Consider the following 27,125-nt stretch of genomic DNA (forward strand, 5'->3'; position numbering starts at 1 on the left):
TCCTTATGACTAAGCTGTTTTAGAACCACAAGGACTTTGGACTTTATTTGTGGAATCATATGAAAAAATTCTTTCCCATTAATTTCTAAATTTATTGCTGAGAACCCAGTTTTCTGGATTGGTACTTTCCTCCACGTGAAGGAGGACGGATGCATTATCCATGTTACTTGTCTTTACTTGATACACACTAAACAGCAACATCTAATAAAATGGATGAAGCTAATGAGAGCACTTTTACAGAGCCGAAAACAAAGTGAAATGGCACTTTTTAAAACAACCTGCCTTGAAATAACTTCATACCCCAGAAAAGTTGTAAGAACAGTAGAGAGAACCCACAACTGTCCTTTACCCAGATTCACCAAATTTTAACATTTTGCCACACACATGTGGTATTTATTTTTCTGGACCATTGGAGGGTAGGTTGCACACATGGCCTGTTTACCCATTAATACTTCAGGGTGTTTTCGTAAGAGCAACTATATTCTGTCATATCACCACTCCACAGGTACATTGTTCAGAAACTGACATTGATGTAGTACTTTAATCTGCAGTCCATATTCCAAGTTTATCAATTGCCTCAATAATGTCCTTCATAGCTTTTTTCCACTTGAGTACGTGAGCCAGGCAGGATCACAGACCCCATTCAGTTCTCAAGTCTCTTTTACTCTTCTGTCATCTGGATCAATTTCTCAGTCTTTCTGCCCTTCATGACATTGACATTTTTGGAGACTGCAGGCTTTCTATAAATAGAATGTTCCTCATTTAGGGTTTGTCTGGTGTTTTATCATGATCAGATTCAGATACAGATCCATGGTCAGGATACTATGTACATGATGCTGTGTCCTTCTCAGGGTATCACATCTGGAAGCACCTGGGTCCATCTACCCTTCTGGAGTGATGTGAATTTTGATCACCCAGTCAAGGTGCTGTTCTCCACTTATAGTTAATATTTTCCTTTGCAACTAATAAACAATCTGTGCAAGAAACTTTGAGACATGCATGTATCCTACTCCTCATCAAACTTGCCTTAAGAGTTACCATCAACTGATGACTTTTGCCTATCCAGTTCTTTACAATGATGGTTTTAAAATGATTTTCCACCACTCCCTCCACACTATTCTGTTGAAAGAAGGAACACTCTCTTCTCCAGTGCCCGCCTATCCATCCATCCATTCATCAGTATAGTCTCATAGATTCCTATTTTATCTGTCAGGTTATAATCCATTACTGTCTTTATGTAGTTTGATTCTCAAGTTGTCACAGTTTTGGCCGATAAAAGCTCTTCAGACTGGCTCCAGTTAGAACATGTATTTTTCAGTTTGTTTTAAAAACTGAGTTCAGGGGTAAATAGGTAGTTCTCAAAAAAAAAAAAAAAAAAGTACATTAGGCAATCATGATAACTCAGATTTTAGGGGGAAATGGAGGTCCTTGGAGGTGTGGAGGAGGCTTCAAAGGGTTTCTGTTTCCCCAATTGGTTTCTGCACCTCCGTTCTGTTGAAGGATTTGGGGAATCTGATGTCTGCCCCATGGTGTTGTCCTGAAATTTCTCTTCTGCCTGTGGAAGAATTCCAGCCAATGTGGTTCTTGCCACAGTTCAGATTGAGTGGCAGGAGAGCTAGACGCTTTGAGGCTCTGGGACCTGAGTTAAGAGCACTGTTCAGAGTTGAGGTAGCAGGGGCCTGTCCTTCCTGAGCGGTGAGTCTGCCTGGCTGCAGCATGCAGCGACCTGGCAGGCGCGAGTTGAGTTCAGGAAGGCCACTGTGTCCCAGTTCACATGGCGGGAAGACTCACAGTGGTTATCTCTCGTTCCATTAGGTTGGCTCCCACCATCTGAGACTCAACAGAGGCCTAGAAGCCAACGCCCCTGCGTTTGACAGGTAAGGCGCTTTGATATTGTCACAGCTTGTGTTCTCTAGGAGACTTTCTTCTGTCAGACAGTGGATTGCACCAGGAAGTGGAGGGTCCCAAACCCTGCATCTAAATCTGCCTGTTGACTTTGATCCTGTACGCCAGAAGTGAGTTTCCCAAATGGGAGTTTTATTTGCTCTACGGTTTCCTTGAAGGTTAATTAAATATTTAGGTAACACTTCGTAATTATTATATCTTAACAGTTCCTTCTTAAAATAAAGCTTCATTAGCTTGTCATGGTTGATAAGAGATAAATTATAGTACATTTGTAATTGTTTTTGTTTTAAAATTAATATATTCCTGGGTTTAATAAGTTTATAGTATAGGAAGGTATAAAGGGATAAATTTGTATTAGTTTCATGGCTGCTAAAACAAAACCCATACAATGGGTTAGCTTAACACTGGTTGGCAATTTTGGGGGTTCCTTGGCTTTTCTGTCACACAGCAACTCTCATGGCAGTGTCTTCTCCTTTCTCTTCTTGTTTCTACTGACTTCCAGAGTTTCAGGCTGCTCCCCATGGCTTTTTCTTCTGTGTCCAATTTCCTTTCATATAAGGACTTAAGCCATATTGAATTAAAGCCCAGCCTCATTCAAGGGTCCTCTGTACAAATGGGTCCATACGCATGGGACCAGGGGTCAGGACCTTTTGTGGGGACATGGTTTGACCTCCCAACCCCACTCCTAGAGATTATTGCTATTAGTTTTTTATGTATCATAGTAAAAATCTTTTTACCTGTATAGTTCATTTTTGAAAACTCAGATCATAACATACTGTTTTGCAACTTCAGAAAAATCATTTCTAAGCTGTTATTAGTAATATATACCTAAAATAGACTAATATCACTTCATAACTTTTTAATCTAATACTAATTTTTAATTTTCTTACTGAATGTAATAGAAATTCTCAAAAGTAATTTTTTTAAAGTATCTTAGTCATTCTACCTGGAACTTTATTTGTATTTTAAATTTGAGCAGACATTTTGTTTAACAAGACACTGATATTGTCAACTCAGCTGCAAATTCCTAATTAGCATGTTACAAATCGTAGGCTTTTACTATAAAGAGTTTTGTAATATGTCAAACCGCCTTTTTCCTGTACTATTAATGTGTCCAAAGGATAATATATGTGGAATTCTTCACTCTATATTAAATGTTCTTAGCAAAGAAACACATAACTGAAAAGGAAATTCTCCCTGAGCTGAACAGAAAGATGGGGTAGGGCAGGCATAGGCTTGTTTCAGAAACCCTCATAGGTTTATAAGCTTTTGTTTAAAAAAAAAAAAATTATCTTTAATATTTTAAGCACATTTACATGGACTTAAAATTTTTCAATCGTGGTAAGGTGTGGTGTGTGTGTGTGTGTGTGTGCTTCTACCTGAGGGAAGAAGGACCCCTCTTGTCTCCCAAGCACCCACTGAAGTGCTCTCACATCTTGGAAATCTTCCCTGAATCTAGGGTAAAATTCCATCTATTCTGCAAACCCCGGAACAACTTTCTGGGACCACAGGTCCTTTTATATGGCAGCTGCTGTTTAAAATGTCGTCTTGTAGAAAGTCTCTTCTGCAATCCCTTCTAACCATGATGTGTGACTAGAAGTGTGTACATTCCCTGGAGGCGGAGTTATCTGTCTTCATGTTTATTGTTACTAGAGTAATATTGGAACATGAGGTCACACTTTTGTCTAAGAAACCCTGGAGTGCGATTTCGGGGAGACCCTGGGGAATGTGGCTTGCTATTGCTTCTTGAGGCAGATTGGCATACCTGCTATTTACAGGTACCCCAAATCCACCTTTTAGGAAATACCAGAGTTTTTCAGTTCTTTGATGTATTTGATCTGGAGTAAAGCCCTTCCCCACCTCCCATTAAAACAGAGAGCCTTTATTTAACATGGGTGGGTTTAAAAAAAAATTTTTTTTTATTAAGTTTTATTCATACACAATACAGTCATCCAAATTATACAGTCAATTGATCACATTACCATCATATAGTTGTTCATTCATCACCCCAATCTATTTTTTTTAACATTTTCCTTGTGCCTGAAAAAGTGATAAGAATAAAAAAATAATAGTGAAAAACGGACACCCAAATCTGCTCCTGCCCTATTTTTCCTTTAGTTTTTTGCCCCCGTTTTTCTAATCATCCATCCATACACTGGATAAACGGAGTGTGATCCACAGGGTTTTCACAATGACACTGCCACCCCTTGTAAGCTGCATTGTTATACAATCATCTTCAAGAGTCAAGGCTACTGGGTTGGAGTTTGATAGTTTCAGGTATTTACTTCTAGCTATTCCAATACATCAAAACCTAAAAAGGTGTTATCTATATAGTGCATAAGAATGTCCACCAGAGTGACCTCTCAACTCCATGTGAATTCTCTCAGCTACTGAAGCTTTATTTCATTTCATTTTGCATCTCCCTTTTGGTCAAGAAGATATTCTCAATCCCATGATGCTGGGTCCAGAGTCATCCCCTGGAGTCGTATCCTGCATTGCCAGGGAGATTTACTCCCCTGGGTGTCAGATCCCAAGAAGGGGAGAGAGCAGTGATTTCACCTGCCAAGTTGGCTTAGCTAGAGAGAGAGGGCCACATCTGAGCAACAAAGAGGCATTTGAGAGGAGGCTCTTAGGCAGAATTATAAGCAGGCCTAGCCTCTACTTTGCAGTAACAGGCTTCTTAAGGCAAGTCCTGTGATAGAGGGTTTGGCATATCAAACCACCAGCCCTCAATGTTTGTGAGAACATCAACAATCATCCAAGTGAGGAAGCCCAACACCTCGGCATTTTTGCCCAGTTCCTCAGGGGGGCTCTGCATATTTTTTTAATTTTTTTTAAAAATTAACTTTATCAAAAAATTAAAAAGACAACAAAAAACCATTTCAAACAAAACCAAAACAAAGGAATAAGAAAAAGCAGATATCCTAAATAACTACATTACTTCCAACATGTACCTATTCTACCCAAGAAAATATACAGACTATGACTCAGGAAAGGAATAAGAAAAACAGATAACCTAAGATAGCTACATGTCTGTGAACTTGTTCCTACCATACCCACCAGAAATTAACAAAGCATTCCCAGAACGTTAAATTTACCCACAGTAACTTACCTGTTCGTATTAGTTTATCATTCCCCCTTCACTAATTGCGATTGCTAGGTCCCCTACATTCTACATTATAAACCATTTATTTTACATTTTTCAGTGTTCACGTTAGTGGTAACATAGTATTTCTCTTTTTCTGCCTGGCTTATTTCGCTCAGCATTATGTCCTCAAGTTTCATCCATGTTGTCATGTTTCACAACATCGTTCCTTCTTACTGCCATGTAGTATTCCATCGTATGTATATACCACATTTTATTTATCCACTCATCTGTTGAAGGAAATTTGGGTTGTTTCCATCTCTTGTCAGTTATGAATATTGCTGCTGTGAACGTTGGTGTGCAGATAGCTGTTTGTGTCACTGCTTTCAGATCTGCCAGGTATGTGCCAAGAAGTGTGATTGTTGGATGAAAAGGTAGCTCTGTATCTAGTTTTCTAAGGAACCACCAGACGGTCTTCCAGAGTGGCTGTACCATTATACAGTCCCACCAACAATGTATAAAAGTTCCAGTTTCTCCACATCCTTTCCAGCATTTGTAGTTTCCTGTTTATTTAATGGCAGCCATTCTAATTGGTGTGAGATGGTATCTCATTGTGGTCTTAAATAGCTAGTGAAACTGAACATTTTTTCATGTTTTTTTTTTTGTTTTTTTTTTTTTTGCCATTTGTATTTCCTCTTCAGAGAACTGTCTTTTCGTATCTTTTGCCCATTTTATAATTGGGCTGTCTGTACTATTGTCGTTGAGTTGTACGATTTCTTTATATATGCAAGATATCAGTCTTTTGTCAGCTACATGGTCTCCAAATATTTTTTCCCATTGAGTTGGCTGCCTCTTGACCTTTTTGACTAATTGCTTTGAGGTACAGAAGCTTTTAAGTTTGAGGAGTCCCTGTTTATCTATTTTTTTCTTTTGTTGCTTGTGCTTTGGGTCTAACGTCTAGGAAGTAACCTCCTAATAGAAGGTCCTGAAGATGTTTCCCTACATAATCTTCTAGGAGTTTTATGGTACTGTCTCTTATGTTGAGGTCTTTAATCCATTTTGACTTAATTTTTGTGTCGGGTGTGAGGTAGGGGTCCTCTTTCATTCTTTTGGATATGGATATCCAGCTCTCCCAGCCCCACTTGTTGAAAAGACTGTTATGTCCCAGTTCATTGGTTTTGGGGGCCTTATCAAAGATCGGTCGGCCGTACATCTGGGGGTTTATTTCCGAATTCTCAATTCGATTCCATTGATCAATATGTCTATCTTTGTGCCAGTACCATGCTGTTTTGACTACTGTGGCTTTATAATAAGCTTCCAAGTCAGGGAGTGTAAGTCTTCCCACTTTGTTTTTCTTTTTTAGAATGTTTTAAGCAGTTAGAGGCATTGTTCCCCTCCAGATAAATTTGATAACTAGCTTTTCCAAGTCTGCAAAATAGGTTGTTGGAATCTTGATAGGGATTGCATTGAATCTGTAGGTGAGTTTGGGTAAAATTGACATCTTAATGACATTTAGCCTTCCTAGCCATGTACATGGAGTATTTTCCCATCTTTTTAGGCCCCTTTCTATTTCTTTTTTAGGCCCCTTTCTATCTCTTTTAGTAGACTTATGTCGTTTTCTTTGTATAGGTTTTTCTTTTTACATCTTTGGCTAAATTTATTCCTAGGTACTTGATTTTTTTAGTTGCTATTGAAAATGGTATCTTTTTGTTGAGTGTCTCTTCAGTTCCTATACTCTAGTGTATAGGAACATTACTGACTTATGTGCATTAATCTTGTATCCCGCTGCTTTGCTAAATTTGTTTATTAGCTCTAGTAGCTGTGCTGTCAATTTTTCAGGGTTTTCCAGATATAAGATCATATCATCTGCAACTAATGACAGTTTTACTTCTTTCTTTCCAATTTGGATTCCTTTTATTTCTTTGTCTTGCCAGATTGCCCTGGCCAGCACTTCTAGCACAATATTGAATAACTGTGGTGAGAGTAGGCATCCTTGTCTCATTCCTGATCTTATAGGGAAGGCTTTCAGGCTGTCACCATTGAGTACTATGCTGTCTGTGGGTTTTTCATATATGCTCTTTATAATATTGAGGAAGTTTCCTTCAATTCCTACCTTTTGAAGTGTTTTTATCAAGAAGGGATGTTGGATTTTTTTGAATCCTTTTTCAGCATCTATTGAGATGATCATTTGATTTTTCCGTTTTGATTTGTTAATGTGTTGTAATACATTGATCTTATGTTGAACCATCCTTGCATGCCTGGAATGGTCATGGTGTATGTTTTGTTTTGTTTTGTTTTGTTTGTATTCTTTTTTTTTAAATTTTTAATTTTTTTATAGTTTTGAAATAAATTCAAACTTTACAGGAACAGTTGCAAAAATAATAACAAACCCCATACACAGAACTCCAGCATACCCTAACCCTGCTCAATCGATACCCCTGTCTACCAACTTTAATATTTTGTCACTTTACCATTTCTTTCTTTCCCACCCTCCCTCCCTCCCTATCATCCATCATCTATTGCTCTGTCTTCTGAACATATGAGAGCAAGTTGCATACAACCTTGAACATATAATTCACATATACATTTCCTATGAACAAGAATATTTGTTTATGTAATCACATTAAGTGTAGTTAAGTTCAAGAAATTTAACATTGATATAAAGTTTACATTCTAGATTTCGTTTTTTTTCTTATGTCCCAATTGTGTCCTTTTGAGCCTTTTCTCCTCTATTCTTAGATCTTGTCCAGGATCATCTATGGCATTTAATTGTCATTATCTATTTAGACTGTCTTTTTCTTCAATTGTGGAAACATATCTACAGCATAAATCTTCCCATTCCAACCCCTCCCAAGCATTCCATTTAGTGGTATTAATCACATTCACAATGTTGCAATGCCATCACCTTCCCACCATCCATTATTAGAAATTTCCCTTCACCCCAAACAGAAACCCTACACTCATTTCTTATTAACTCCCCATTGCCCCTTCCCCCAATTCTCGTAACCCGTACTCTGCTTTTCATCTCTATGATCATATTCTCTGATACTTTCTTTGTGTTTACTGTGGGGCTTAAATTTAACATTTTAACTCTGTAACAATCTTGTTTTCTTTGATACCAACTTCAATAGGACACATAAACTGTTCCTATACTCCTCCATTCCCCCACCTTTATGTAGTTCTTTTCAAAAATTACATATTTTACATTGAGTCCAAAACCACTGATTTATCATTGCACTTCATGTATTTTAGATCCTGTAGGAAGTAAATAGCGGAGTTACAAATAAAAAATACTGTAGTATTGGTATTTATGTTTACCATGTGATCTTTACTGGAGCTCTTTATTTCTTCATGTGGTTTCAGTCAATTGTTTAGTGTCCCTTCCTTTCAGCCTGCACAATTCCCTTTAACATTTCTTATAGGACTGATCTACTGGTGTTGAAGTTTCTCAGCTTTTGATTATCTGGGAATGTTTTCATCTCCCCCTCATTTTTAACCTCCAGGTGTTTGTGAATTTTCTAAGTCTCTGAAGGTTATTGACTTCTATTTGTATTCCATTGTGGTCAGAGATTGTGTTTTGAATAATTTCATTTTTTTAAAATTTATTAAGGCTTGTTTTATGTCCCAGCCTATGGTCTATTCTGGAGAAAGTTCCATGATCACTAGAGAAAAATGTGTATCCTATTGATTTGGGATGTAATGTTCTATATATGTCTGTTAAAATTCCCTATATCTCTCTCTCCTTTCTTTGTTTCTCTGTTGGTAGGGCTCCCTTTAGTATCTGAAGTAGGGCAGGTCTTTTATTAGCAAAATCTCTCAGCATTTGTTTGTCTGTGAAACATTTAAGCTCTCTCTCAAATTTGAGGGAGCGTTTTGCTGGATAAAGTATTCTTGGTTGGAAATTTTTCTCTCTCAGAATTTTAAATATGTCATGCCACTGCCTTCTCGCCTCCATGGTGGCTGCTGAGTAGTCACTACTTGTTGTTTCCTTTGTATCTGGTGAGTTGCTTTTCTCTTGCTGCTTTCAGAACTTGCTCCTTCTCTTCAGTATTTAACAGTCTGATCAGAATATGTCTTGGAGTGGGTTTATTTGGATTTATTCTATTTGGAGTTCGCTGGGCATTTATGCTTTGTGTATTTATATTTTGTATAACATTGGGGAAGTTTTCCCCCACAATTTCTTTGAATACTCTTTCTAGACCTTTACCCTTCTCTTCCCCTTCTGGGACCCCAATGAGTCTTATATTCGGATGCTTTATTTTATCTATCATATCCCTGTGGTCCATTTCAATTTTTTTATATTTTTCCCCATTCTTTCTTCTTTCATTTTCCGTTCTGTGGTTCTTGAGGTCGCTGATTCATTGTTCAACTTCCTCTAGTCTTGTACTGTGAGTATCCAGAATCTTTTTAATTTGGTCATCAGTTTCTTTTATTTCCATAAGGTCATCTATTTTTTATTTACTCCTGCAATTTCTTCTTTATGCCCTTCTAGGGTCTTCTTCATGTCCTTTATATCTTGTGCCATGCTCTCGTTATTTGTCTTTAGTTGTTTGATTAATTGCTCCAAGTACTGTGTCTCCTCTGATCTTCTAATTTGGGTGTTTGGGTTTGCGTTATCCATATCATCTGTTTTTTTCATATGCTTTAAAATTTTCTGTTGTTTTTGGCCTCCTGGCATTTGCTTTACTTGATAGGGTTCTTTTAGGATATGAAGGATTATTCAAACACCAGTGTCTGATTTGTCAGATCTACAGCTTGGTGGTGTACCCTTTCTCTAACTAACCAGCAGATAGCGTCCGCGAGTCACCTATACCCCTCAAGTCAGTTCTCCCCAACTTTGTCTTTGTGGTGTGTGGGGATCTGGTTCTTGTGGGGTCCAATTGGTACACCAAGTTTGGGTGTGTTGTTGGTGCTGTCTGCCCTGAGTGTGAGGCTTGTGTCTGAGTGGTTAGGGAGGCAGGGCAGCTTTAATAATCATACCTCCCAGGTGTTCCTGGAGATTTAAGGCTATTGCAAGAGTCTAAACCTTCATTTCAGTGTTGCCACAGATTGTCTCTGCCACTGACCCACAAGTCCTTGGTATTGGCATATGGTCTCTGGGATTTCTGAGCAGGTGCCTTTTCCCAACCGTGCCCTTCCAGGGCCTCTGCTGGGGGAAGGCTGTGCTACATCACAAGTGCGCGCTGTCCCTTAAGGGAAGCCCTGGGCCGCCGGGCCATGCAGGGGCAATCTCAGCCTGTTGTAAAGATGCCTGAATGGGGCGTGTTAACCTACCCCTTTTTGCACAGCTCTGCCTTCCCAGCTCTGGGACAACCAGCTGTGGGCGGGCGAAAGGCCACTGTCCGCACCCGATATTGTGGCGTGTGCGTGGTGTTGCAGGAAACACTTCCCGTCACACTGGGTCCCTTGGTGTGGCTCTGGTCCATGGCTCTGGCTCCGGGCAGGAGCGTTCCCAGCCCACGGGGAAGATGGCTGCAAGGGGCATGTTTTTTTCCCCCTTTTGGCTCACCTCTGCCGTCCTTGCTCTGAGACAATTAGCAGCGGGTCCACGAAAGGCAATCTTCCATGCCAGATAATGAGGCATTCGCACAGCCCGTTCCTACCTTGCTTCACTGTGTGGTTCTCGCTGCCAAATCTGCAGCTGCTTTGGGGTTTTTTTAAAAAAGAACTAGTCCACCTCTGAACGCCAACCCAGTTTCCCCACACCGCCACATGGCTGCTGGACATTCAGCAGGTTCACTCGCTCATTTCAGAATGCAGACTCCTGGTTTCACCAAGTGCACAGTCCCTGTGGATTTAGCAGACCTTGTCCAGCTGGTGTATTGCTGGAACTGGGGTTCTGGGTCACTCTGGCTTTTATCTAGTGTTTTTCATGGAGGTGTTTTTTCACCCTGTCTCTCCTAGCCACCATCTTAGGTTCTCCAATTTTTTTTTTTAATGTGTCTTTGGATTCTATTTGCAAGTATTTTGTTGAGAATTTTTGCATCTATATTTGTTAGGGACATAGGCCTGTAGTTTTCCTTTTTTGTATCATCTTTACCTGGTTTTGGTATTAGAGTGATGTTAGTTTCATAAAATGTGTTCGGTAGTGTTCCATTTTCCTCAGTGTTTTGAAAGAGTTTAGGTAAGATTGGTGTCAGTTCTTTTTGGAAAGTTTGGTAGAATTCCCCTGTGAAGCCATCTGGCCTTGGGCATTTATTTGTGGGAAGCTTTTTTTTTTTTTTTTGATGTGGAGAAACTAAGTCCATTGGATTATCAATACGCGTTTGCTTTTACTTTTTTTTATTCATTTTTATTGCAGTATATTCACATACCATGCAGTCGTACAAAACAAAGCATACATTCAATTGTTTACAGTACCATTATATAGTTGTGCATTCATCACCAAAATTAATTTTTGACATTTTCATTACCACACACACAAATATCATAAGAATAAAAATTAAAGTGAAAAAGAACAACTAAAGTAAAAAAGAACATTAGATTTTTTTTTTTTTTCCTTCTCTCATTTTTCTACTCATCCATCCATAAACCTGACAAGGGGAATGTGGTCCATATGGCTCTCCCAATCACACTGTCACCCCTCATAGGCTACATTTTTATACAATCGTCTACAAGATTCATGGGTACTGGGTTGTAGTTTGATAGTTTCAGGTATTTACTGCTAGCTATTCGAATTCACTAGAACCTAAAAAGGGTTGTCTATATTGTGCATCAGAGTGCCCACCAGAGTGACCTCTCGGCTCCTTTTGGAATCTCTCTGCCTCTGAAGCTTATTTCATTTCCTTTCACATCCCCCTCTTGGTCAAGAAGATGTTCTCCATCCCACGATGCCGGGTCTAGATTCCTCCCCGGGAGTCATATCCTGTGTTGCCAGGGAGATTCACTCCCCTGAGTGTCAGATCCCGCATAGGGGGGAGGGCAGGGATTTCACCTGCCAAGTTGGCTTAGCTAGAGAGAGAGGGCCACATCCGAGCAACAAAGAGGCATTCAGGAGGAGGCTCTTAGGCACAATTATAGGGAGGCCTAGCCTCTCCTTGGCAGCAACAGTCTTGCCAAGGGCAAGTGTGGGAAGCTTTTTGATGACTGATTGGATCTCTTTGCTTGTGATTGGTGGTTGAGGTCTTCTGTTTCTTTTCTGGTCAGTCTGGGCTGTTCAGGAGTTTACAGGAAATTGTCCATTTCCTCTGCATTATCTACTTTGTTGTCAAACAGTTGTTCATAGTATCCTTTTATGATTTTTTTAATTTTTTCAGGATCCACAGTAATGTCGCCTCTCTCGTTCATGATTTTGTTTATATGGGTCTTCTCTCTTTTTGATTTTGTCGGTCTAGCTAGGGGCTTGTCAATCTTGTTGATCTTCTCAAAGAATCAACTTTTGGTGTTCTCTGTTTTTGTTTTTTTTCTCTGTTTATTTCTGCTTTAATCCTTGTTATTTCTTTTCTTCTACTTGGTTTAGGGTTAGTTTGCTGTTCATTTTCTAGCTTCTTCAGTTGCTCCGTTCTTCAATTTTACCTCTTTCTTCCTTTTTAATTTATGCATTTAGAGCTATAAATTTCCCCCTCAGTACCACTTTTGCTGCATCCTATATGTTCTGATATGTTGTGTACTCATTTTCATTCATCTCTATGTTTTTAGCAATTTCTCTTGCTATTTCTTCTTTAACCCACTGATTGTTTAGGAGTGTGTTGTTTAACTTCCAAGTATTTTTGAATTTTCTAAGTCTCTGATGGTTATTGACTTCTAATTGTATTCTATTGTGATCAGAGAATATGCTTTGAATAATTTCAGTTTTTTTTAAATTTATTGAGGCTTGTTTTATGTCCCAGCATATGATCTATTCTGGAGAAAGTTCTGTGAGCACTAGAGAAGAATGTGTATCCTGGTGATTTGGGATGTAATGTTCTACATATGTCTGTTAATTCAAATTCATTTATAAGATTGTTTAGGTTTTCAGTTTCTTTATTGGTCTTTTTTCTGGTTGGTCTATCTATAGGAGACAGTGATGTGTTGAAGTCTCCCACAATTATTGTGGAAACATCAGTTGCTTCCTTTAGTTTTGCCAATGGTTGTCTCATGTATTTTGGGGCACCTTGATATAGGGTGCATAAACATTTATGATTGTTATTTCTTCTTGTTGAATTGTCCCTTTTATTTATAAAGTCTATTTTATTTGAGGTTAATATTGCTTCTCCTTTCTTTTGCCTGTAGCGTGCATGAAATATATTTTTTCCATCCTTTCACTTTCAATTTCTTTGTGTCCCTGTGTCTAACATGAGTCTCTTGTATGTAACATATTGATGGGTCATATTTTTTAATCCATTCTGCCAATCTATATCTTTTAATTGGGGAGTTTAATCCATTTACATTCAATATTTTTACTGTGAAGGCATGTCTCGAATCAGCCATCCTATCCTTTGGTTTATGTTTGTCGGATGTATTTTCCCCCTTCTCTCTCTATTTCCTTTAACGTACACTGAATCTCTTTAGTACTGAACCTTTCTCCATACCTCTCTCTCCTTTCTTTGTTTCTCTGTCAGTAGGGCTGCCTTTAATATCTCAAGTAGGGGAGGTCTCTTGTTAGCAAATTCTCTTGGCATTTCTTTGTCTGTGAAAAAGTTAAGCTCACCCTCAAATTTGAAAGAGAGGTTTGCTGGATAAAGAATTCTTGGTTGGCAATTTTTTTCTTTCAGAATTTTAAATATGTCATGCCACTGCCTTCTCGCCTCCATGGTGGCCGATGTGTAGTCACTGCTTAGTCTTATGCTGTTTTCTTTGTATGTGGTGAATTGCTTTTCTCTTGCTGCTTTCGTAACTTGCTCCTCCTCTTCAGCATTTGACAGTGTGATCAGAATATGTCTTGGAGTGGGTTTATTTGGATTTATTTTGTTTGGAGTTGGGCGTGTATGATTTGTGTATTTATGTTGTTTAGAATTTGTGAGAAGTTTACCCCAACAATTTCTTTGAATATTCTTCCTAGACTTTTATGCTTCTCTTCCCTTTCTGGAAAACCAATGATTCTTATATTTGTGTGTTTTATATTGTCCATAATATCCCTGAGATCTGTTTCAATTTTTCCCCCATTCTTTCTTTTGTTGTTTCACCCTCCATTCTGTCCTCATCAAGCTGGCTGATTCACTGCTCAGCTTCCTCCAATCTAGTACTGTGAGAATCCAGAATCTTTTTAATTTTATCTAAAATTTCTTTTATTTCCATAACATCGTCTATTTTTTTAATTTACTCTTGCAAATTCTTCTTTATGCTCTTCTAGGGTCTTCTTCATGTCCTTTATATCCTGTGCCATGATCTGATTGTTTGTCATTAGTTCTTTGATTAATTACTTCAAGTACTGTGTCTCTTCTGATCTTGTGTTTTGGGTGTTTGGGTTTGGGTTATCTGTATCGTCTGGTTTCTTTGTGCTTTAAAATTTTCTGTTTTTGGCCTCTTGGCATTTGCTTATGTTGATAGGGTTCTTTTTGGATATGTAGGCTTATTTGAACAATTATCTCTAATTTGTCAGAGCTGTAGCTTGGTGGAGTACACTTTCTCTGACTAACCAGCATGTGGCATCTGCGAGCCATCTATTCCCCCTCAAGCCAGTTCTCCCCAACTTTGTCTTTGTGGTGAGTGGGGGTCTGAATCTTGTAGGGATCCAGTTGGTGCAGCAAGTTTCCGTGTGTAGTTGGTGCTGCCCGCCCTGAATGCGGGGTTAGGTCTGAGCGGTTAGGGAGGGAGGGCGGCTTTAACAATCACGTCTCCCAGATGTTCCTGGAGACTTCACTGCTGTTGTAGGAGTCCAAACTTTCGGTTCAGTCTCCCCACAGTCTCTATCTGCCATGGACCCACTAATCCCTGGTATTGGTGTGTGATCCCTGGTACTTCTGTGTGGGTCCTGCTTCTAAGGACCTCCACAGGGGGAAGACAGCGCAGTATCACAGGTGAGCACAGTCTCCAAGGGAAGCCCTGGGCCGCCGCGCCGCTCGGGGGCATTCCCAGCCTGCTGAGAAGATGGCTATATGAGGTGTGGTAATTTCTCCCTTTTCGCAGACCTCTGCCTTCCTTAGCTCCAGGACAATTACCTGTGGGTGTGCGAAAGGCTGTCATCCACACCACCGACTGTGGCGTGTGCGCATTTTGAAAGAAGGACTTCCCACCATGCTGGGTTGTGCGGCTCTCGCTGCCAGATCCACAGCTGCTTTTGGGTTTTTAAGCTAATCCGTCTCTGAACACCAACCCCCAGTTTCTCCTGACTGCGGCATGGCCACCAGTTCCCCAGCAGGCTCACTCACTTGTTTCAGAACTCAGACTCTTGGTTTCACCAAGTGCACGGCCCCTGTGGATTTAGCAGACCTTGACCAGCCGGTGCGTTGCTGGAACTGGTGTTCTGGGTCACTTGCTGTCTTTTATCCAGTATTTTTCACGGTGACTTTTTTTTGCCGTGTCTCTCCTAACCGCCATCTTCCTCCCCTGACATGGGTGGTTTTAATACCCACAGAATTCTAGATTTAGTCATGTTTGGTGACTCCAGGATATTTGACCACTACTTTATCTGTGGCCCTCCATCTAAAGGGAGGGGGTGTTTGAGCAGGCCCTGGGCTGTGATTATGAGCAGGTCATCACAGCAAGGTAATGAGTTTTGAAAACATCGACCTTTCATGAGAGGTGATACCTGGGTCTTACCTTTGTGGAACAGTGGAAGTCTTCTCTCCCTCTCATTCTGCATGTAGCTACTCATGCCTGGGAATCTCAGCATGCTGATCAGGGTGTGAGTTTAACTGTTCGTTCCTCTAATTATGCCCTAATGAAGGGAAGCAAGCTTCTGGGTGGAAATCTCACTCTTCCATGACCCGACACATTGCAGGGTTTCCCAAGTAGTTTCATGTAACAGTAACAGTCAGAGACAGTGAACATGAGCCTAAATGCGGAGTAACTGAGGCTGGGTTGGTTTCACTTGGCCACCAAGTTTTCACATCTGCTGACCTTGGTGTGGACTGCTGGACTCTCTCCCACAGTCCCTGGAGCCTGTGAGATAAATTTTTTAACTTATCAATAATAAGTCTGCTATCTTATTTTCACATTAAAGGGAAGGGAAGAAAAGACAACCCTCATGTGCCAGTCACTGTATTTTACTTTCACGTTTAGTCCTCATAGCTCTTCTTTGCAGAAGGAATCTCAGCCTCATTTTATAGTTGAAGAAACTAGCTCAGAGAAGAGGAATAATCTGATCAAGGATGTTTGGATTGGCAACAGGGGAGAGGACAGAAACAGTGAATAATATCATTTCTCTTCCAACCCTGGAATTTGGAACCTGTTGAGCAGGAGGTGTGGGAGTCAGAGATGCAGACAAGCATCTGCCTCCTTTTTGATAAGCAGTTTTGTAGGATGTGGCTGGGATGTGTGGCCACCAGGGACTTTTTCACATTTCACCCCAAAATTAAAGTTACCCAGCAACTGGCCAAGCCAGGTACCTCTGGCTTCTCCCGTGGAAGCAAAGCCTGTTCTGGGCAGAGTGTGCCATAGAGAGCCAAGAAGGGGTGGAGCCGCCGCCTTCTCCATCTCTCTCCCCACCATCACCTGGGGCCATGCCTGCCTACCCCCAGGGCAGTGCCAGCCTGTAGAGGTCCTGACTGCATCAGACTGGTGCAGCCACACCTCTCCCCTGGGGGTGGGTGGGCATGGCTGCTGGAGCCTTGGCCTGGCCGAATTGTCCATCTAGAAACAGGATGTCCAGGAGGCCAGGGCTCACCCTAAGTAGGGTCACATGGCCAGTTCCACAGAGGAACCTAAACTCAAACTACCCACTGCAGAATCAGTTTTCTTTTTGCCACATGATGCTATCCCTCCTCAGAGCCAGTAAGAGAATGTCCTTTTTTTTCTCTTCTTGACTGAAAATGGTTCTTTTCTGATAACTGGCCTATCAACATTTTAAAAAATCAGTTTATAAAAGAAATGTGGTCATTGTAGAAATTATAAAAATACCAAATTTTTTAACAAAGAAAATCTTTAAAAATTGCAGGTACATCCAGCACTTCTAATATCACGGTGTTTCCTTCCAGTCCCTTTTCTATATTTAGGTACAGGGATTGCACTGTGAAATTACAGCTTTGCATCCACTTTTTTTCATCATATCTGAAGCATCTCCCTCTGTGTGTGTGTGTGTTTAAAAAGAACCCCCACTGCATTCAAACATTTCTAAAATTATTTAAAAACTAGTGATAAAATGATAAATATTGGAGTCTGTCCCTTAAAATTTCAAGTTGAAAATGTAACAGAATATGTACATGTATTTATAAATGTGTGTATGTTTTTTAAAAAAAAGTCAAGTCTGAAAGGTTCTTGTATCTTGTTTTGGTTAAACATGATGAAATATGACCTTTAATTAAACGTGATGAAATGCAGCATTTTGATGAAAATTCAGGGGCTGACGTTGATGTCTCTTCTCCCAGTTTTTTCCCTAGTTTTGAGGACAGATATGCACCAAGTGAAATAAGAGGTCAATTTCAGAGATATGTATGTGGCAGTTAAAGGCTCTATTAACTAAAGGCCAAATTAGCAATTTGGTGCTTAATGGCACTACGCTATATAAAGTCCAGCATATCATTCATTTAAATCTCGAAACTGATTAAAAGTCTGTTTGGCTGTGTGTTCGGTGCCCTTGATGCAAACGCAGTCATTGACAGATTTGTTCCAGACAGCAAATTGGGAAGGAACACAGAGGGTGGCCGGGAAAGATGATTTCTTTTTTTCTCACCCCAAACTCCTTTTTCTCCATTTGGGATGGTGGGGAGTGGCTGGTCCCGGGCCCCGCGGGTCCCCTTCCCTCACGGGCGTGGCGGCCAGGCTGTCACAGTGAAATGGCCTCATGGTGCCGTGTGTTGGCATTGCAGGCACATGGTGCTTCTGAAAGAGCAGTATGGGAAGCAAGTGGTCGTGAACCTGCTGGGGAGCCGGGGTGGAGAGGAGGTGCTCAACAGAGCCTTCAAGGTAACCGCCTGCCCCCCACTCCCACCACCCCCTCCTTGCCCCCACCCCTCAGCTTCCCGCGCACATTGCGGGAGCAGGTGTGGGTTCCGGTGGAGACTGAACCAGAAATGGGTGCTCTGGTTAGGCTCAGGGCATAGTGTTTTACCAACACTGCAGCCTGTGAACATGGCAGCGGTTGGTGATTGAGGCTTCTGAAGTGTTAAGTTTAATGTTTATGAAATGATAGTTGGGGAGAAGCAGCTCCATTCCCCCTAGTGCTTCCCAGGCAGGGGCAGTGAGGATTTATGAGAGCTGGTCCTTCTCACAGCTCTCTCTGAGAGGTTGCTCTCAGTCCAGGGAGGGAGAAAGGCGGGCTCACCCTCACCTTCCCCACGCACATTTGTGTTCCCACCACATGTCCCTGACCTCCCCAGGAAGCCCTCTGCTTCCCGTTTCTCCCAGGCTCTAGCTCAGATGCTGCAGGGCCTCCCCACCACTCAGCAGTGCCCTGCTCTGGTGAAAACCAGGAGTTTTACCTGTTTTCCACCTGCTTGCTCGACAGCCTTCAAATGCCCTTCTTGTTTGGGCTGCCCTTGAAAGCTGCTTCCTGTGCAGAGCTCCCCAAGGCTCCCAGCCGACCTGCTCAGAGCAGGTGCAAGGGAATCCGGGGCAGGGTTAGGGGCCCCCAACTCGGCCGCCTGCCTCGGTTCCCCCATCCACGGAGCCCGGCTGGGCACTTCGCCTCTTCCCACACATCTTCCACTTCCTCAAAGAAAACCACAACGTAAAAAAGTTTTACAGAGTAAGCCTGGTGGCCTCCACGTACTCTGCTTAACAGAGAAAAGCTCTGTTGTTGGAAGCCCCTTGTGATAGGGGAGAGCTGAAATCTGGCCTCCCCTCAGCAGGAAGCCAGGCCCATCTCCGAGGCATCCACAGCCAAGCTGTCCCCTGGCTGGGCAGCCCAGGCCAGCCAGGTGCTCCCTGCACTCTGCTTAGAAAAGCTGCAGGTTGTGGTGGAGACTTTCTGGTTGCCAGCCAGGCTTATCTGGCCAATCTTTTCTCGTTTGGTTTGTTGCTATTAGCTACAAGCTCAAGAAGTATTGCATCTTCTACCCGTCTTGGCAGTGATGCTGCCTTTTTTTTTCTTTTTTTTTTTTTTTTTTTTTTTTTTTAATCATCATTTTATTGAGATATATTCACATACCACGCAGTCATACAAAACAAATTGTACTTTCGATTGTTTACAGTACCATTACATAGTTGTACATTCATCACTTAAATCAATCCCTGACACCTTCATTAGCACACACACAAAAATAACAAGAATAATAGAGTGAAAAAGAGCAATTGAAGTAAAAAAGAACACTAGGTACCTTTGTCTGTTTGTTTGCTTCCCCTACTTTTCTACACATCCATCCATAAACTAGACAAAGTGGAGTTTGGTCCTTATGGCATTCCCAATCCCACTGTCACCCCTCATAAGCTACATTTTTATACAACTGTCTTCGAGATTCATGGGTTCTGGGTTGTAGTTTAATAGTTTCAGGTATCCACCACCAGCTACCCCAATTCTTTAGAACCTAAAAAAGGTTGTCTAAAGTGTGCGTAAGAGTGCCCACCAGAGTGATCTCTCGGCTCGTTTTGGAATCTCTCTGCCACTGAAGCTTATTTCATTTCCTTTCACATCCCCCTTTTGGTCAAGAAGATGTTCTCCATCCCACGATGCCGGGTCTACATTCCTCCCCGGGAGTCATATTCCACGTTGCCAGGGAGATTCACTTCCCTGGGTGTCTGATCCCACGTAGGGGGGAGGGCAGTGATTTCACCTTTCAAGTTGGCTTAGCCAGAGAGAGAGGGCCACATCTGAGCAACAAAGAGGCATTCAGGAGGAGACTCTTAGGCACAAATACAGGGAGGCCTAGCCTCTCCTTTGCAGCAACCGTCTTCCCAAGGGTAAAACTTATGGTAGAGGGCTCAACCCATCAAACCACCAGTCCCCTATGTCTGTGGTCTTTTTTATTCTTAAGCAAGAAAAATACATCCCGAAGTTCTCTCTCCACTTTATGCCTTGAGTTGAGGGAAAGGCTGCCTTGTGCCCCCATTTCCCAGCAGCTGGTGGGAGTGTTCCTAACCCTGAAGGCCCTCTCATGACCAGGGGCAGGAGTGACAGTGTCTCACGTGCGTGGTGTTTGTGGGGGGCCCAGGTGGGTGAGCGCTGCTTCCCAGGCAGTCCCAAGAGGCAGCACACACCAGCTCAGGGATGCCAAGTCGGAACTGGGAAGGCCTGGTCGTCGCATCAGGCCTGGCTCCTCATTGCCCCTGGCTGACTGGGGGACTTGTGCAGAGTGTGGCCACGGCTCCAGTGATCAGGCTGTGACCTGGTTGCTGTCAGTTCCCACCTAGGCAAGGCACTTGCTCCAGAATGTAACCACCAAGCCACTAAGCACACCATTCTGTCCGGCCAGCTTCTTTTGCACTCGAGACTTTCTTGGTGATATTGATTTACATCCTGGCTCATCGTGGACAGGCCCTCTGAGTAGCACAGGGACCAGGTCACCCAAAGTTCTTTTAGCTCTTAGATACCACATGAATTCCTGGCTGGATAAAATTTGAACTAAATGTGACCTGAAGTTGAGTGGTGTGGGTACGGGGCGGCCCAGAGTAAAGGGGGCTGGGTGTTGGGAAGGCAGCTGGTTTCTCCTTTACCATGAGGCTGTTTGGAGAGAAAGCTGAGCTCTGGCTGGGCTGAGGGGGGCCCAAGGACCACATGCTATACTTTCCGTCACTGCACAGCCTTTAGCATAGGCCCCTGGCCCTAAGCCCCCTTTTCGCCATGCTGATGTTTCACTGGGCCCACCTCCTGCCTCCACCCAGAGACCCCAGCTGGGCTACTTGGCTGTGCCAGGGCACATCCACCCTGAGACTGGTTACCAGGGCAACGGCCAGCTGGATTATGAGCTCTGCAGCCTGCTGCAGCTGCTGTACTTGAGGAGCTTGCCGCTCTTGGGGTCTCTGAAGCACAGAGTGACCCTTCCCTCAATTTACAACTTCCTACAGCCTGCAGGGATGTGATGTCTGAGTCAGGCTGTCCACTGCCCTGGGGAGCCACACCTGTACATGCTCCCTTTTGCCCAAGGTGGACCTTCTGCTCTTTTGCAGGCAACATGCCCTTTGTGGTGGTTTATTACCACCCCCCCACCCCCCCGCCAGGAGTTTTGTCCTGTGCCTTCTTTTCAGGGTCAGGGCTAATAAGCCACTCTATCCCCCACAAGTTTTACTGATAAACTTAGAGGCTCTGCTGAGAAGCATTGGGCAGCCACCCGAATCCCAGGTGGGAGAGGAAGTTGGCAGTCACTGTCTTGCCTTCTCTTTGTCCCTCTCGACACTCTCCCTGTTTTCCTTTGCAGAAGTTACTCTGGGCTTCTGGCCACGCCAGCGACACGCCTATGATAAATTTTGACTTCCATCAATTTGCCAAAGGTGGTAAGCTAGAGAAATTGGAGAACTTGTTGAGACCTCAGTTAAAGCTTCACTGGGATGAATTTGATGTGTTCACGAAGGGCGAGAATGTAAGTCCACGGTGAGTTTCCTCTGGTGTGCTTCGTTTTCCCGCTGGGGGAGGTAGCAGAGAAATGAGGGGGCTCTTCCCTTCCCTGACCCAAGGGCGCGTGCCTGTTTCTTTCCCCTTGCTGTTAAGTCACACTTACAGTTTCCTGGGTCATAAGCTTGGCGAAAGTAGGTATTTCAGGTTCCAGCTTTCTCCTTTCCTTTCCTGCAATCAGAAACATGCGTTTTAATTTTGTAGCTAGATGGTAAAGCATGGTTTTCTAGCAAAAGAGGATAACAAAGTAGACTGTATGAAAGTACAGAGCTAGGGCGGCCATACGATTAAACCATCCAAACTGAAACACTTGTGAAGGTAAAAGAGGGGTATGTGACTAATATACTGAGACAGCTGGCAAAGACACGGACCATCCCCAGAACCTGGGAGGGGGTTGCCCTGTTCAGAGCAGAGGAGAAAAGAGTCCATTTCCCCCAAATCCCAATACTTCTAATGACATGGTCTGCAGGCTGCAATAGGAGCATCAGGGTCTGCCCACTACCACAGCAGGGCTTGGAGCCTGGCAGGATGCATGGCAGGGGTGCTGGTGGGCTATGTGTGACAGGGTAAGGGCTCACTCTTGGGACATGTTTCCTTGGGGGTCTGTAGCCTAAACATGCGCCATTGTGCTCCAGTTGCCGCGCCTTCAAACATGACCTGTAACGTTGGCATTCTTGTCATTGTGCCAAGTTTTCAGAAAGGCACCTTGCGGATGAACTGCCTCGACTGCCTGGACCGAACCAACACCGTGCAGGGCTTTATTGCACTTGAGGTGAGTCCCCGCTGCCCCTCAGGCCACCTGGGTCATGTCCTGCGCTTGCAGCCTGGGTAGGCTGCTGAGGACATTGGATGGCGTGGTGAGGGGGGTGTTTCTTCCAGCTTCCTCTGTCAGCTCTGAGGGAGGTGGGACAGGGTTGGGCTGAGGTGTTCAAAGATAGGTTTCTCTGAGTGGCTGGCTTGCCTGTGCTACAACATACCTTTTCTCCCTGTAATAGAGAAGCACACTTGTGCACCTTTTTGGAATGTGTCTCAGACATGGTGGCCCAAAGGTACCCAGTGCCACCTTGAGAAACAATAGTGATTGTACATACCATTTGGCAAAGGTAGCAGGAGACTGGCTGTTTTGAGTGTCTAGTTTTAAACCTAGGAGGGAATCTGAAGATCTGAAACTTTTCCGTGTGGCCCTGGTCATCTGGTTGACCTCTCCTGGCTCATTGCTGGGAGGAGAGGAGGTGGGGCCAGCCCTGCCTGTGGTCTGCCCCTACTTGCCATCCTGCCCTCTGATGGTGGGGGTGGGGATGTGCCAAGGGAGGAGGGGGGCCAGAGGAGGGGCTGGGTGGAATGCATAAATAAAGTCAGTATAGTTATGGGGGGAAGCAACTTTCTCTGCTGTCGGACCTTGTCTTCCTCTGGAGGTCTGCAGAATCTTCCAGGGCGCAGAGCATTTTGCAACATGCTGAAATAAGGAACTCATTGGGATGGCTCTTAGCGATGTCCATGCTAAGGCTGGAGGGTCACCGGTGGCCATAGAGGGCCTCCATGTGAGAAGTCACCAACCTGTGTCCCTTTTTCTCACCCAGGTCCTTCATCTGCAGCTTGAGAGCCTGGGGTTAAATTCAAAACCCATCATTGACCGCTTTGTGGAATCCTTCAAAACGATGTGGTCTCTGAATGGGCACAGCCTGAGCAAAGTGTTCACAGGCAGCAGGGCCCTGGAAGGGAAGGCCAAGGTAGGAGCAGACTTAGGTGCGGTGGGTGGGGTGGGGTGGGGTTAAGGCTGCCTAAAATCCCCCTCATGGCCTGTGCTGTTGGCTTGTGGCAGGTGGGGAAGTTGAAGGATGGAGCTCGGTCTGTGTCTCGTACCATCCAGTCCAACTTCTTTGATGGGGTGAAGCAGGAGGCCATCAAGCTGCTGTTGGTTGGGGATGTCTACAATGAGGAGTCGGCAGACAAAGGAAGGATGCTTATGGACAACACAGCCCTTCTGGGTAAGAGGACACCCCTTTCTTCTTGCTTGTAGGCATCTAGTTGTCCTTCTACTGGGAAGGCATAGGTGTTGGTGGTGGGTTACATTAACCAGCCACACATTCTCACTCTTTCTTGTGCAATCCAAGATGGCGAATGGCAGGCATTCTCTTCAGGTATAGGGCAGAGGGAGAGCCTTGTGGTCTGACCAGTTTACCTAAGCAATTTCTAGTTGTTACTGTAGTATTTCCTGAGAGCCCTTGCTTTTTGGCCTGGGACCAGTGCCCACTCTTCTCCTTTCTTGGCTTGTTCTATTTGTCCATGCTGAGAGGAGAGGAGAAATCGAGGGGGCTCTGAAATAGCAAGTGTACCATTTCTAAAGTATTGATTTCTTGGAATGTTGGTGCTTTTCAGAAACTCTTTCTTAGCCTCGGGGGCTCTTGGTTCCTGTTTCTTGGAGGAGTTTCCCACATGAAGGTGGCCATGGTTTCTGTTACAGCTCCTAAGGAGCCTGCAGAAATAGAGGAACAAGAAGAATGCTGCTGTCTTCTGGGGATGAGGGCATCTCGGGTCTCAGGGGCAAGACTGTCAAGATTCTCCCAATACCTAGAAGTTGCTTTGGGGAAATTTTAATGGTTTCTTATTCTGTAGAGCTGGTGAACTTTGTAAAGCAAATGGAGGGGAAGGGGGAGACTAGCATTTGTTCCTTAGTAGGATGCATAAGTTTCATCTTAGAATTTTTTGGTGCTTTTGATAAATTTATTTCCCCACTTTTAAAATGGCTTCATAGCCTTTTCCTACTATCTGTTCTTCCATCACTGGGGAACTCTCTTTTGGCTTCCAATCAATAGCCAAGGTGATGTTTGTTTTCTACTGTGGAAGTAACACTGGCTCGGTAAAAGTTAAAAGCAGCTCTGAGTATTACAGTAAGTTCTATTTAGTAGCAAGGTACTAGATTTGGGTGAAATCACTAGTTTAAAAAACAGAATATATATTGGATATCTAGAGGAAGGACATGGTTCAGTGTAATGATTTTTTAATAGCCTCAAGTCTGAGGTTAAAACAAAAAAATCAAGTATACAGTATGGAAGGTGAAAATGCAAAGATGGGTTTTTGGTAAGACATTTAAAGTTATATAAATATAATATTTTAAACTATGTGAGATGCCATTGTCCCTTTGCTGAAGTTCCTGTGCCTTGTTCTTCTGCTAGATCATATAGTGGATGCTGAGGGTGAGATGTTTTCCACTTATGTCTATGAAATTCCCTGTAATCTGATGTCACACAGCCTCTGTGGCTCTAGTTGAGTAAGAGTGTGGAGGGGTGAATTTCTGGTCCTGTGTTTTCAAGACTTTATTTTTTAAAATGCCATCAGAGAAATAAAAGGGTTGTTGTGGTTTTTCACCTTTTGTCATATTCGTAAGGACCATATTTTTGTCCATATCTATTGGCTAATGAATTCATCTTTCTGTGACAGTAGCCCCTTCCATATTTTTGGTGGATGCATGCGGTTTGGAACTGCAGAGAAATGTTCCTCCTTTTTTATTCCTCCTCACAGTGACTCCCAGGATCCTGAAAGCTATGTCAGAGCGTCAGTCTGAATTCACAAATTTCAAACGGATCCGAATTGCCATGGGAACCTGGAATGTCAATGGAGGGAAACAGTTCAGGAGCAATCTTCTTGGGACTGGAGAACTGACCGACTGGCTGCTTGATTCGCCCAAGCTTTCTGGACTTGCCGAATTTCAGGGTGAGAGCAGTTTCTTTGGTGAAAACAAAATGCAAATTCCACTTAATACTCATTTTACCTTTTTAATCGCCATTGCCTTGTGGGAGTTTGTATTTGGCATTTTCACTCTCAGTTTGCCTGGTTGCTATGACAAATACCACACGATGGATTGGTGTAAACAACAGGGGTTTATTGCCCCATGGTTCTGAGGCTGGGAGAAGTCCAAAATCGAGGCGTATGCAAGGCGAAGCTTTCTCCCCAAAGTCTGTAACATTCTGGTCCTGGCTGCCAGCGATTTGGGGCTTCCTTGGCTTGTATCTCTGCCTCATGTCACATGGCGATGTCCTCTCCTTCCTCATCTGGGTTCCCTTGACTTCTGGCTTTTTCCTGCAGTTTTCTCTTACTCTGGCTTCCAGATTCTTTCTCTTTAGGAGGGCTCCAGGAATCTGGATTAAGACCTACCCTCGTTCATTTGGGCCACACCGTCACTAAAGTATCATTGTCAAGAGGTCATATTTACAGTGGGTTCACACCCACAGGAATCAGATCAAGACCAAGAACATGTGTAAACTGGGGTACATAATTCAGTCTGCCACACTGCCTAACAAATTGACTATTTGACTTCTTCCTCTTTCAGAATGCTTGGAAGAGTTATCAGAGTGGCAGAATTCTCTTTTCACATATAGAGATTTTGCTGTTTTAGGTGTCATAATTAGAACCTTCTTGTCATTAGCAGAAAGATGTGGCTTACAGAGCCGCATTACTGGTAGGAGCTTAAGCTAAATACACGTTTAATATTACAAACTCACCAGGAACATCTGTGATCCCTGCATTCCTGCAAACTAGCTATGTACATCAGCTTTAGGTAGTCATGAAAGAATTTGCATACTTTTTAAGAATAAAATAATTCCAAATTTGGCACTTTACCTTTTGTCTGAGACCAATGCAATATATTTAATAGCTTCAGAACTCAGAATCTGAGGAGTAAATTAGTTTGGTCCATTCAGCATTTGCCATGAGCCTTGCCCCTCTTCTCTCCCCCTTCCTTGATTCCAGAAGAGATTCATTATCTGGTTCATTGCCTGTTGAATGGTTCGTGGTCCGGCTGACTTAACCTGGCCTGTGCCTATTAACATTCTCAACTGCTATCCCCGGGGCCCTGCTCAGCACCCCGTCTTCCCTGCCTCAGCCCTTCTTTTCTGCCTGCAGAGAGGAGGGGAGCTTGAGTCCACAGTTCAGACTTAATAGGATTCTCAGCGTAAGTGGTGCCTGTGCAGGCGCATGTGATACATTCAGACACCATTTTGAATGTCCTCAGGAATGCTGAGAACAGTTAGCAAGACCTTTGAACCAGTGAGTTTGGTTGAAGAAAATTTCCTCCTTGATACTTAAAACGACTCCTCTTCGTTTGCCTACAGGGACTAGGTGGGTGGTTGTAGCAAGCTGATTGTTGCTTGGTGGGGGCTTCTACTGGGGTAGAGATTAGTGGGATCACTAGTGCGCCCTGGAGACCTGCCAGACTCAGGAGTACTGACTTCTAGTTACTCCTGCCAATCAGATCAATCAGGAGCAGGGGTGGTTTACTTCAAAAAAAAAAAAAAATGCTGGTACTCCAGTGCTCATCGTGGCATTATTCACAAAGGCAGAAGCAACTGAAGTGTCCGTTGACAGATGACCGAGTAAACAAAATGCGTTATACCCATACAATGGAAGAGTATTAAGCTGTAAATAGGAATGAAGTTTTGATACATGCCACTACATGGATGAAACTGAAGACATCCTGCTAAGTGAAATAAGTCATCCATGAAAGGGCAGATATTCTGTGATATCACTTATTATGAAATAGCTAGAATATGTGAATTCATAGAGAGAAAGCAG

General features: G+C 43.1%; 1 protein-coding gene across 7 annotated transcripts in view; it reads left to right on the forward strand.

Moving 5' to 3' along the window:
* The window catches only part of SYNJ2 (synaptojanin 2), a 173,200-nt gene that overhangs the window by 77,883 nt on the left and 68,192 nt on the right, over positions 1-27,125 (forward strand). For all 7 annotated transcript variants that reach the window (XM_037820421.1, XM_037820430.1, XM_037820438.1 and 4 more), the window contains exons 6-12: positions 1,816-1,877; positions 17,878-17,974; positions 21,361-21,533; positions 22,245-22,326; positions 23,135-23,284; positions 23,377-23,542; positions 25,077-25,268. In XM_037820421.1, the coding sequence (XP_037676349.1) occupies positions 1,816-1,877; positions 17,878-17,974; positions 21,361-21,533; positions 22,245-22,326; positions 23,135-23,284; positions 23,377-23,542; positions 25,077-25,268 (922 nt within the window). The remainder of the gene's footprint in view (positions 1-1,815; positions 1,878-17,877; positions 17,975-21,360; positions 21,534-22,244; positions 22,327-23,134; positions 23,285-23,376; positions 23,543-25,076; positions 25,269-27,125) is intronic.

This window comes from Choloepus didactylus, chromosome 2, assembly GCF_015220235.1.
Source record: "Choloepus didactylus isolate mChoDid1 chromosome 2, mChoDid1.pri, whole genome shotgun sequence".
NCBI classification, from domain to species: Eukaryota; Metazoa; Chordata; class Mammalia; order Pilosa; family Megalonychidae; genus Choloepus; species Choloepus didactylus.